This window comes from Xyrauchen texanus, chromosome 34 (genome assembly GCF_025860055.1).
Source record: "Xyrauchen texanus isolate HMW12.3.18 chromosome 34, RBS_HiC_50CHRs, whole genome shotgun sequence".
NCBI classification, from domain to species: domain Eukaryota; kingdom Metazoa; phylum Chordata; class Actinopteri; order Cypriniformes; family Catostomidae; genus Xyrauchen; species Xyrauchen texanus.
The window spans coordinates 3,872,522-3,885,234 of record NC_068309.1 but is presented as its reverse complement, the minus strand read 5'-3'; the positions used below and the strand labels follow the sequence as shown (position 1 = coordinate 3,885,234).

At 40.4% G+C, this 12,713-nt stretch overlaps 1 protein-coding gene across 2 annotated transcripts; it reads right to left on the bottom strand.

Moving 5' to 3' along the window:
* Positions 1–4,935: 4,935 nt before the first annotated feature.
* Positions 4,936–10,522, bottom strand: hnrnpabb (heterogeneous nuclear ribonucleoprotein A/Bb). Of its 2 annotated transcripts, none has more exons than XM_052104302.1 (9): positions 10,395–10,493; positions 9,846–10,019; positions 7,066–7,234; positions 6,826–6,984; positions 6,613–6,744; positions 6,106–6,201; positions 5,811–5,970; positions 5,636–5,721; positions 4,936–5,547 (listed from the first exon to the last, which is right to left on the bottom strand). In XM_052104302.1, the coding sequence occupies exons 2-8, from the start codon at positions 9,998–10,000 to the stop codon at positions 5,651–5,653; spliced, it is 942 nt and encodes a 313-aa protein (XP_051960262.1). In that variant the 5' UTR covers positions 10,001–10,019; positions 10,395–10,493; the 3' UTR covers positions 4,936–5,547; positions 5,636–5,650. The 2 variants fall into 2 exon arrangements, with proteins under 2 accessions (XP_051960262.1, XP_051960261.1); XM_052104301.1 differs by having other exon boundaries at positions 4,937–5,547; positions 10,429–10,522.
* Positions 10,523–12,713: the final 2,191 nt, after the last annotated feature.

The following is a 12,713-nucleotide window of genomic DNA, read 5'->3' as shown; positions in this document are numbered from 1 at the left end:
GTAGGTCCGTACAATGCAAGTGAATGGTGACCTGAACTTTGAAGGCACGAAAAGCAAATAAAGGCAGCATAAAAGTAATCCATACAATGAAAGTGAATGGTGACCTGAACTTTGAAGGCCTGAAAAGCAAATAAAGGCTGCATAAAAGTAATCCATACAATGAAAGTGAATGGTGACTAGAACTTTGAAGGCCCGAAAAGCAAATAAAGGCAGCATAAAAGTAATCCATACAATGCAAGTGAATGGTGACTAGAACTTTGAAGGCCCGAAAAGCAAATAAAGGCAGCATAAAAGTAATCCATACAATGAAAGTGAATGGTGACCTGAACTTTGAAGGCCTGAAAACCAAATAAGGGCAGCATAAAAGTAATCCATACAATGAAAGTGAATGGTGATCTGAACTTTGAAGGCCTGAAAAGCAAATAAAGGCTGCATAAAAGTAATCCATACAATGCAAGTGAATGGTGACCTGAACTTTGAAGGCCTGAAAAGCAAATCAAGGCAGCATAAAAGTAATCCATACAATGAAAGTGAATGGTGACCTGAACTTTGAAGGCCTGAAAAGCAAATAAAGGCTGCATAAAAGTAATCCATACAATGAAAGTGAATGGTGACTAGAACTTTGAAGGCCCGAAAAGCAAATAAAGGCAGCATAAAAGTAATCCATACAATGCAAGTGAATGGTGACTAGAACTTTGAAGGCCCGAAAAGCAAATAAAGGCAGCATAAAAGTAATCCATACAATGCAAGTGAATGGTGACTAGAACTTTGAAGGCCCGAAAAGCAAATAAAGGCAGCATAAAAGTAATCCATACAATGCAAGTGAATGGTGACCTGAACTTTGAAGGCCCTAAAAGCAAATAAAGGCAGCATAAAAGTAATCCATACAATGAAAGTGAATGGTGACCTGAACTTTGAAGGCCCAAAAAGCAAATAAAGGCAGCATAAAAGTAATCCATACAATGCAAGTGAATGGTGACCTGAACTTTGAAGGCCCAAAAAGCAAATAAAGGCAGCATAAAAGTAATCAATCATCTCCCAAGCGATATGATTATAGGTGTGGGTGAGAAACAGAGCCATATTTAAGACTTTTTTTACACATTAAATTCTCCTCCCTTCCCAGTAGATGGTGATATGGATGAAGAATTTGGAAGTGAAAGTGAAAGTGGAGATTTATAGTAAAAATAAGGACTTACATGTTGATCTGTTTCTCACCCACACTTATCATATCGTTTCTGAAGACATGGATTAAACCACTAGGGTCGTATGTATTACTTTTATGCTGCCTTTATTTGCTTTTTGGAGCTTCATAGTTCTGGTCACCATTCACTTGCATTGTACGGACCTGTAGAGATGAGTTGGATGGCATAAGGGTGAATACATTATTTTGGGTAAACTATACCTTTAAATCTTCAGCATTTTAAAAGCAGGATCATTATTTTCTATTATATTTATTTAACCTCTAATTAGTCTTGATCTTTGCCAAATTGTTACCAAATTTCAACACTATACAGAATGCAGTGACACCAATAGGTCACTTAAAATTAGCCCTAAATATAGTCTTTAAATCAATGTCCATTGAAACTGGTATTGTGCAATTAAATGTGATGTTAGTGTTCGTATACTTACTGTATATCTGCACAGTGTCAATTCTTTGAATTACATTTATAGCTCTCTGAAGCCCTCTACTGGAGGCCAAGAGAATGTACACTTTTCAAAAACAATGATACACACAACACACATTTGATATTACCAACATTAAAAATATCCAATTTAAATGGTTTTCTTCATAACATTCAACATGATGTCAGTTCTTCATATTTAGCACTTCAAACATTTATAAAATGCATATTTTAAACAAAATAGTACACCCGTGACCAGGGCTGTAGCTAGTGGGATGAAAGGTGGTAATGATTATAGGGGACCACAGGTCCAGGAGGCCACCACAAAAAAATTACAAACTACATTTTTTAATAGGAAAGAGGTCCAGAGCAATAAAGAGTCAGGGGGCCCAGAATACCTTGCTACGGCCCTGCCAGCGACACTCTTTAGCTTCATTTAGCAGGTGCGTTATGAATATTGCACTCAATGGGGCCAGTGCCCAGGGGCCCTTGACTACCATCGCTTGCTGCGTCTTCTAACATAGTTTGATAATCTCACCTGTGTTTGTCCATCCTGAACTGCTCCTGGTCTGATCTGCTTAATTAAGACCAAAATCTCCTAAATGGTTGGACAAGATGACAATCAAAGGACATATTTACAAACAGCATTAAAATCTGACAACAATGGTATCAGAAATTGTGCTGCTTTACCTCAGATTACGCCAAAAAACACAGTGCATACCGAGGTTTTCAATGGGGCTCAGGTCTGGAGATTGGGCTGGACATGACCAGGGTCTTGATCCGGGTTCCTCCATCCACACTTTGATTGGCATGGCTGTGTGGCATGGAGCATTGTCCTGCTGGTAAAAACAATCCTCAGATTTGGGGAACCGTGTCAGAGCAGAAGGAAGCAAGTTTTCTTCCAGCATAACCTTGTACGTGGCTTGATTCTTGCGTCCTTAACAAAGATGAATCTGCCCGATTCTAGCCTTCCAGCTGAAGCACACCCAGATCATCACAGATCCTCCACCTGGTCATCTAATGGTTCGACAGAGACCTGGAGAGGCCTTTAAGCCAGTGTTTCGCACCCACTGTGAAATTTGGTGGAGGGTCTTTGATGATCTGGGGGTGCTTCAGCAAGGCTGGAATCGGCTATGAAGAAAACAATACAATCACATATTCTTGAGAAGAACTCTTTTAATATTTTACAAACTTGCACTGGGCTATATTTTTTTCATGATTAGTATTTAATTGTATGATATGTGTGCGCTTATACAAACTGATAACCATAATTGAATTTAATTATATAATACAAATGGAAATAATAATTTTTTATAATGTAAAAGTATTTACAGAAACTTGTGTTGTAATGTAAAAAAATAATAATAATAATAAAAATAAAAAAAAACGTTAAAATTTTTCCCAAGTTTGCCAGGTCTGCGTTAAATTAACTCAGTTCACACTTTCAACTTTCTTCATACACCCCAGCCAGTTTACCTTTGCAAAGGAGTTAAAAGCACCGTCCTCACTAGAGGAACCAGCCAGACGGAGGAAGAACGAGAGGGATAAAACCTATTTTGTGTTGCTATCGATTTGCAATCTCTTGCAATTATTGACATTATGCATCTGTCAATCATCCCCGCTTGATAGTTGGCGGAATGAACCGAGCGCTATGATTGGTCGAACTCTTCTTCTTCCTCTTTTGCTTTTCGGTAGGCTAGATGCTGCTGCCTCTTGCGGTTAGATTGGAGTACTGCACATACACTTTAATAACAACGCGTAACCAGCTTTTTGCGTAGTTTAGTGACAGATCGTACCAGCGTTCTTTGACAATGCTACGCAAAATGCGTAGTTTCGCAGGTCTGAAGGACAGATGAATCAAGGTTATCCTGGAAGAAAATTTGCTTCCAACTCTGAGGATTGGCTTTTCCAGCAAAACAAAGCTTCTTGCCCTTGGTATTGTGCAATTAAATGTAAAGTTTGGGCTAGTATACTTCCTGTATACCTGCAGTGTCAATCCTTTGGAATCACATTTATAGCTCTCTGAAGCCCTCTACTGGAGGCCAAGAAAATGTACACTTTACAAAAGCAGCTAGGCTTTGATTGATGGCTTGTGGCCATCATTCTTCCTCTTGATCACATTCCAGAGGTTTTCAATGGGTCTGGACATGACAGGGTCTTGATCCGGTGGTTCTCCATCCACACATTGATTGACCTGGCTGTGTGGCATGGAGCAGGACAAGACAATGCTCCATGCCACACAACCAGGTCAATCAAAGGGTGGATGGAGGACCACCGGATCAAGACCAGCCCAACCTCCAGACCTGAACCCCATTGAAAACATCTGGAATGTGACATTTTACATTTACGCATTTGGCAGACGCTTTTATCCAAAGCGACTTACAGTGCACTTATTACAGGGACAATCCCCCCGGAGCAACCTGGATTAAGTGCCTTGCTCAAGGGCACAATGGTGGCATCTTGGTGGTGCTGGGGCTTGAACCCCCGACCTTCTGGTCAGTAACCCTAAGCCTCAACCACTGAGACACCACTGCCCCGTGACGTGACCAAGAGGAAGATGGATGGCCACAAGCCAGCAAACAAAGACGAGCTGCTTGAATGTTTGCACCAGGAGTGGCATAGTCACCCAAAGACTGGCAGAGAGCATGCCAAGATGCATGAAAGCAGTGATTGAAATCAGGGTTACCACACCAAATATTGATTTCCAAACTCTTAAAAATTTAAAACAGTTTACAAATGAATGAACTGGTTTTCTTTGCATTATTCAAGGTCTGAAAACAAGGAATCTTTGCCATTTTGACCAGTTGTAATTTTCTGCAAATGCTCTAAATCACAATATTTCTATTAGGAATTTGGGAGAAACGTTGTAAATACTTCATAGAATAAATCTAAAATGTCCATTTTACTTCAACACATACTTATAACTAGTAAATCCAGAGAAACTGATTATTCTGCAGTTGTCTCAATTTCCTCCAGAGCTATATTTCCTTAAAATAAATATGGTTTATGAACAGGTTTTTCATTACAAAACTCTAGATTGGCCAATGTTTCACAGCTGAGGATTTGAAGCAGTCACCCACATCAGTTTTACTACAAAAGATGAAGAACCTTTGGCATAAAAATGGTCAGGTGGTGGCTAAAAAAGTGGTTTCTTTTAAGCACCAATAACTGCAGTACCAAGTATTTTGGCGGGAACTTACCATTGTGATAAGGGTTGCCACAGACGCTCTAATAAAAACGTAAAATCAAAAAGTTGTACAATTATGACTGACAGATACTAACATTAACCAGTAAACAGAACACTTCAAAAATCTTACAAATCATTTATTTCTACCAACACTATAGGAATGAGATGTGAGAAACATCGGTTCACTAGCGTCCACAAAACGCTTCAGCTTCATTACAACCATGACAGGTTTAAAAAAAAAAATAATTAAAATTAAAATCCAAGCAAACAAATTAACTTCCAGAATTATCAAAATGCTCACATTAGATTACTGCAGTGATGCTAATCAAACTACCTCCTATTCTACGCAGGTTTGAACCCATGCAACAGAAATAAGCAAATTCAAGCGTAGTAAACATATGGAAACACTGGGGAAATTACTCAAAATTGTTTTATTTCAAAAGCTCTGGCAGCTCCCGAACCTCATGTGGTAAATCCAGTAGACAAGTAAAATACAACCATACAATACATTATTCAAAAAAGGTACCAAAAAGTACAGTAAAAATAACACTTCCAACTCTGGAAATGCACGTGGACAAAGGAAAATAAAACAAAAATAAAAATGTGGAAGTGACATTGCTTCCCCTATTAGTCGGTTCTGTACAAATGGATCATGATCTTATCCTGTAAAAGAGAGTCCATGTCGGTGAGACCTGCTGTTGTCACGCGTCACACTACTGGTTTGAGAATACTTCAGTCCTGCAAAGTGACAAAGAACATGTTCACACTCCAACACCGCAAAGAGTCTGTGTGCAAGTAGCATAAAACCTAGTATGGAGACGCATACCTGTTCTACATGTGATCAGTACGGCTTGTAGCCGCTCTGGTGGCCACCACGTCTGGGTGTTTTACCATAGCTTGGAGTTCCCTGGTCTGGAGAGTTAAATATATAAAACTGAATAAGTACATTGAAAACCAGTTAAAACCATGATCATGGAAGCATTTGAAAGTTGTACACTTACTGTAGTCATATCCACCATACCCGCCACCATAGTAGCCAGAGGAATAGTCATAGTTGCCATATCCACCATACCCGCCATAGTCCTGCTGGGCACCGTAGCCTTGGTTGCCATAGCCCTGGTTCCAGTAGCTGTTGTTATATCCCTGGTTCCAGTTCTGACCTGACGACATGGAAACAGAAGTACACGCGTGTACTTTAAAAATGGATTTGTCTGGCTGATAAGTGATCACAAATTGAATCAAAATGGTTTTGCATTTGAATCAACATCCTGTCTAATATTAATAAACAAAGTCTTACCCCCCACGGCCCCTGCCACGACCTCCAAAGCCTCCACGATTCCCGTACTGCTGCTGCTGGTAGATCTCCTTCGGCTGGGCGACTTTAATCTCACACTGAATTGATGGAAACGGTCAACATGTCAATAATCATTAATTAAATGGTCTGCACTTATATAGCGCCTTAACGGTATTCAAAGCGCTTTACACTGGGACTCATTCACCCATTCATACACCAATGGCGGCAGAGCTGCTATGTAAGGCGCTAGCCTGCCATTGGGAGCAACTTGGGGTTCAGTGTCTTGCCCAAGGACACTTCGGCATGTGGAGTCGTGTGGGCCAGGATTCGAACCACCAACCCTGCGATTAGTGGCCGACCCGCTTTACCAACTGAGCCACAGCCCAGTTGTCTACCAACAAGCGTAAACATTCACATGCATGGGGAGTATTTCTGTATCAATAACGAGCCATTACTATTGGGTACATTAAGCGATCACACACACAATACCATTAAATTTCCTTCATTACCTTGCTTCCACAAACATTATGGTATTTCTTTTCAAGGATTTTCTTGACAGCAGATTCCTCCTTGTAGGTGATGAAAACAAAGCCCCTCCTTTTGCTAGTCTTTGGATCAGTTGGCAGTTCCATAGTTTCGATCTGCAAAACAAAGACGCCATTAATATAAAGCCAGAAGATGACGCAGCAGTGGACGGTTCACAAAACAAAATCAAAACTCACCTCTCCAAAGGCCCCAAAGTATTCTCGGACCTTCTCTTCGGTGGTTTCAGGGTTTAGGCCACCAACAAATATTTTCTTGACTGGCTCCTTCTTCATAGCCATTGCCTTCTTAGGATCGATCTGTCGCCCATCAAGTCGGTGTTCCTTTTGCAGCATCACCTTTAAAATAAAACAAAGAGGTTTTAACGACGACCACTCCAAGTTCTCACTGTTAAATACTCGTGTGGAGCGAGTCCATACCTTGTCAACACTCCCTGGCTCTTTGAACAAGATGAATCCAAACCCTCGTGACCGGCCGGTGTTTGAATCCATCTTGATGGTGCAGTCGGTCACCTCCCCAAACTTTGAGAAATAGTCCTTGAGATCTTTCTTGCTGGTGTCCCAGCTGAGCCCTCCAACAAACATTTTACTGCATAGAAAAACAGAAAGACATGAAGACTATCCAACAACTCAATTCGGCATTCATTTACCAGATGCTTTAATCCGAAAGAGACTTCTAAAAGAGGAATACATCATAAGCGACAGCAGTACGAAAAGTGCTGCATTAAAGTCTCACTAGCATTCACAAAACAGCGATTCAAAAATGGGGGGCTTGACCGTTGGGTCTTCAGCTCATTAAGTGATACAAAAGTATATATTGTTAAAGGTAGCTTTTTAGTACATCCCTATAACTCAAGGTGCATGCTTAAAAATGGTACTCTGTTATGGGTGCTTCGATGCATCCCCCCCACCAGAGTCCTGCAACGGGTCGCGTACCCGCGGGTACCCGAAAAAGTGTCTAAAACGGGTGGATTGTGACATTCCTAAAATTCACAGGCGGGGATGCGGGTGGATAATGAACTCCTTGCGGGCGGGTAGTAGCGGATGAAAAATATGTGCAATATTTGCACTGCGACAGTGCGACTTTCGTTGATGCTTCTCGTAGCCTAGTTGGAGCGTTGCAGGAGTAGCTATGGATGAAGTAAAAGTAAAGTTGGCGAGCGGAGTATATAAAATTGTTAACGAGTCTTTAAAGGCAAAATCGTATGTGTGAGAAAGTGTGGTGTAATACGTGATCAGGAAAATAACATCATATGCGGATTTGCGGCTTGCAAAACATGCCATAAAGTTTTGGCGTTTGATAGCCGGAAGGCATAGGCCATTGTTTGTGAGCGACAGGATCAGGTAGGTTGTATTTTTTTCTTGTTCTTTTTTTATTAATAGGTCTATTTGCGTTATCAGGTTCCATAGCCTACTTGAATGGCGCAAAACAAAGCGCACTTTAGCCTGTTTCATTAGCCCATTCATGAGGCTATTGTGATGTTGAGAGGTGCGAGATAAAAAATAAATCACTTTAATTGGAACGATTTTAGTGTGTGTGAGTTATTGCGGGCACGGGTCAAATATTAACGGGTCTGGGCGGGTGCGGATTTAATTTTGATATTATCACAGGTGACGGGTCGGATCTGGTGCTGAACTTTGCGGGTACGGGCGGGTCTCCAAAAATGGACCAGTGCAGGACTCTGCCCTGCACCATTTAAAAAAAGGTGATTTTGTCCCCCACACCCCCAAGCTAAACCCATTTGGAGTCCAAATGGTGGATTTGTATTCAGTATTCTTTGCGTTGTAACTTTGGACTGATTGAGCGATCATTCAGCCAAATCACAGGAGAGTTTCATGAGCCATAACAACCCAGCCGGTGGTCAGACAGTCCAATCAATTCTACAAAATTGCTTTCAACAATGGCATCGATGTTGATCTAAATTAATCTAGAAATGAGGCACACACAAACGAGTGTTATTTCAGCACATCGTTCCTGATTGTCAGAATTACGTGAATGCACGGCAGAAAAATCCTTCTAAGCACACAATGTAAGTGGAGTTTATAATGGCGACTGTCTTCATTATAAAGTTCTTTTAACAGTGTTTGAGGTACAAGTTTGATCGGTTCTATTGATCGGTAGATTACTAGATCAGCAAGCAATTTTTAATAACAGTTCCTGTTTGTTTACCTCCATGTTGGGTGTGCAGTCGACAAACTGTAGGATCAAAGATAGATCTGCGTTATCACTTATGCATTTCACTGAAGTCAATTAATGTCAGGCAGGATATCCAAAGTGTTGGATCATTTCTAGAGGGTAAAGGATGACCCCCAAGAAGGTGACATACAAACACTGCAGGCAAACACTCGCCGATCATTCAAAGACATCAACCATGGCTTATCGTTTGAAACATGCAACCTAGATAAAAGATGCTATTAGGCTTATCCAAGTGTTTGTGGGGAAGCCAAAATTAGTACCTCGCCTACTGCACGTTTAACTTGAGCACTTCTCTATAAATTAGCAAAATGTTAAGATACATTCAGATTCATTAAGCTATTGCCGGTGTTGTCGCTGTGGCTCATAACATTAAAATGGTGCATTATTACAGCATAGTATTTCTATGTAACGTAGAGCAGTGTTAACAAGGTTACTTACAACATTCATTTTCAGCCCCAACTAATATCATAAACATGACACAACTAGTCACCTAGTAACAGCTTTGGTCAAGGGGGGCAGCCCTAGAATTTTGGTGAACATAGTCAAAACACTAGAGCCACTTGGACAAATTGAAAATCCTGTAATGCACATGCACAATTGCCATAGTTAAGGAGTAAACAATTTATTTAGGCCCAGCTTGTGCCCAGTCTTGGTTGAGTCAATGCTCCAAAAAATTCACTATTTTATTTAGCAAAAATGTGCAATATTTGAATCTTTAAGTATATAATGCTAACTGTAAAACATTAATAATGCACTGCAAGTGTTGGGGCTGTGCGACCCCACCCCCCACTTTTAAAGTGACTGCTACGCCCCTGATCCAACCCTAAACAACCCTCATGAAGCACCCCCAACAATGAGCACAATAACTGGGCCAAGGACACGAACCTCAGGCCCCCACCCCCCTCGGTTAAACAAAGCATATGGCACCAATAATGACTTTAAGAAACAAAAGATGCATCTCAATAAGAAAGGAAAAACACAATTAAACGCTAAATATTCTCACCCGGCATCTTCGTCGCCCTTGCTGGCGTCGATCTGTCCTCCCTCGCCGCCTCCGTTCTCATCATCCGCCGCGGCCTCCGTGAATTCCGCTCCGTTGCCGTTCTCCTCGTTCCCGTTCTCGGAGGTCTCCATGAACTGCTGCTCTGCGTCAGCCATCGTGGTAGTTTAGGATCACCTTTAAATGAGAAATGTTTACATTTATACAAACAACGTGAAATACGCGGTTCGATGCTGGTATAAGCGCGTTAGCATGGATGTAGCACATCATTAAATGTACGAGACTTAAATTAAAAGCTAGTTTAGTCTCTCTATGGTAAAAACATAGAACAACAGTACAATAATGTGTTAAAACCTGCATTAATTCATATGCACTTTAAATACATGTAATTCCTGATGATTAGCGAAAGCGAAGCAGCATGCACGCACAGCTAAACTGGCTACATGCTAACATTTACGCTAATTTTTCGGATGCCAGAAACAAGGCTTTTCATCAACTACGTTATTTCGAAAATATTTTTTTTTTTAGCATATACATAAAAAAGACACGTACAGAAGGCGAAATAAGTTGAACTTAACCGGCTTACGGTAAAATATCGGAGGTGAAAGAACAGCTCTCCAAGATGGACTCTCGCTCGTAGAGCCAACTCGTGGTCAGTTTTATAGCACCGGATGCGCTCGAGGATGTAAAACTGGCTCTGATTGGATGGATGCGAGCGACCTGTTTATGGCGTCGTTTGATTGGTGAATGACGGTTTAGAGCACCACCCCCTTTCGGCTTCCTTCTGCGCACTTCTTTAGCGGGTTTCAACGCTCGAGCACGAGATGCTTGATGACTCGAGAGCGCGCAGCGTCAAAAGCTCTCATTGTTGAATAAGCTTGTACAACTATCTTGTCATTTTTTTATTTTTTATTTTACTTACCAGGGTCTCCACACTCCTTTTGACCATGCATTACGTGATTACTCGATTTAGGATTTTTTTTTAAATATTTTATTTTAGCTACTGCTCTCACCAGTGTATGCAGTGTATGTCCGATTAAATAGTTTAGAGCTGAAGCACAACTACATACAATTTATATTTAATATAATGTTTCTATGGCTTGACAATTTTTATATTTGTGATTCATTTTCAAGAATATTCCAAGCTTGGAAATCACAATATTTTAGGTTTTTCCACAGTGTTGGCTGTAATGCATTACTAAATAATTAATTGCTGTAATTACATTACTTCTTCATTGATAAAAGTAAAGTAAGGGATTACCATTACATTTTCAGTCATTTATTTACAGTTACTTCTGATGTAATTGTGTTAAATACTGTATAGACTATAGAAAAATTATATTTAACCTATAGTGAATTTAATCGAAATTTTACATCTAATGTTGAAATGTATGTTTTCTAATGTAACTCTGCCCCTTTAAATTCTTTGGCCCCAGTTCATGAATAATTTATTTGATTTTAAATGATTTATTTGATAGAATTAAAAGAACAGTTTCGTGTCCATCCTTGTATTTTTCATCTGGTTGAGGTTGATCAGGGTTTTAGAAAGTAATTAGTAATAAGTAATAACAAAATTTGGTCCCATTTGCGAGCGATTTACTGGCATTGTAGAGGGTTGCACAGAGAGTAGAAAATCAATCTTGGAATTGAAGATAGCTATAGCACATCAAGACTTAAAGCTGCACTATGTAGCATTGTGCTCTCTAGCGACATCTGTGGTTGAAGCTTACAATTGCAAGCAATTTGCGTAAGAACACATTACGTCAGTCGTGTTCTGGCACTGCTCTTCTGGCGAATCTCCCAATTTGAGCTTACCTTGACATCGCCTGTGTGGGATCATGACTGGTGCTGGAGTCATAACGTGCTCTTTTCATGTTTATATTATAATATACATTTTCAATTTAAGAGGTGATCCTCGTGATATTGCTGATACGAGTTCAATACAAGACTTTATTATTTTTATACTATATTGTTCAGCAGGGCTGGACTGGGAAGAGAAATCGGCCCAGGATTTTACATGGCAACTGGCCCAACTGGGGTGGGGGGGTGTGCCAAATATTGTTGAGCAAGGGGGGTGGGGGGTGAAGTGTGTGTGTGTGGGGGGTGTTCACTGTCCTTTTCTGCATATCACGGCACCGTTTTGAGGGCCGTTCTGTATAACGCGGCAGCTCATTGTTGCATATCACGGCCCATTCAGCACATTTCGCGGCCGAACCACCGGCCCGCTCGGTTCTCCCGATGGCCATTCTGCCCCCCTAATCAGCCCAAATCTGCGTCGACCCACCGGGAAAATCCCCGGTATGCCAGATTACCAGTCCAGCCCTGTTGTCCAGCCTCAGTTACTATAATAGTATGTCTATGAAATGCACACAATAACACCGTGAACCTAAAACAAAAGACTTTGGGTAATGTTTAATGTTACTTGAAACTTGAATTTAGTGCATTTCTATCTTTATACTGTAGACGGCTTTGTTTGGAAAATGTTAAAAGCATTATATTGCTACATTTTGTTTTGTTTTCTTTCCCAAGAAGGAAATAAATGCATTTTGAAAATAATTATATATAGTATAAAATTTCAGCACTTTCAAAATATGTGACTGACAGCACAACATATACAATTTTAATTCTTTCTCGTTCTCACGTTAATGTGGAAAACAACACCATAAATGGTCATGACAGTTACCTTTAGTTACCTATAGGATACATGTTGAGGGAAACCATTCAAAATGTTTTGAAACCAGCAGACTTTGACATCTGAGATGTTGGAATGACATCCATTAATGCTGCATGATTGATTGAAATAAGATTGAAATCACCATATACACCAATGCCAGTATAATACAGAATTTAAAAGGGGGTTTTGCTCCTTTG

What these genes read in the sequence shown, in the direction of transcription:
- hnrnpabb (XM_052104301.1), bottom strand. Translation starts at nt 10,000, where the DNA reads ATGGCTGACGCAGAGCAGCAGTTCATGGAGACCTCCGAGAACGGGAAC. An exon ending in AAGGGCGACGAAGATGCCGG is followed by an intron (nt 7,235 to 9,845) that starts GTGAGAATATTT and finishes TTTTCTATGCAG; the next exon opens with TAAAATGTTTGTTGGAGGGC. An exon ending in AGCCAGGGAGTGTTGACAAG is followed by an intron (nt 6,985 to 7,065) that starts GTATGGACTCGC and finishes TTTATTTTAAAG; the next exon opens with GTGATGCTGCAAAAGGAACA.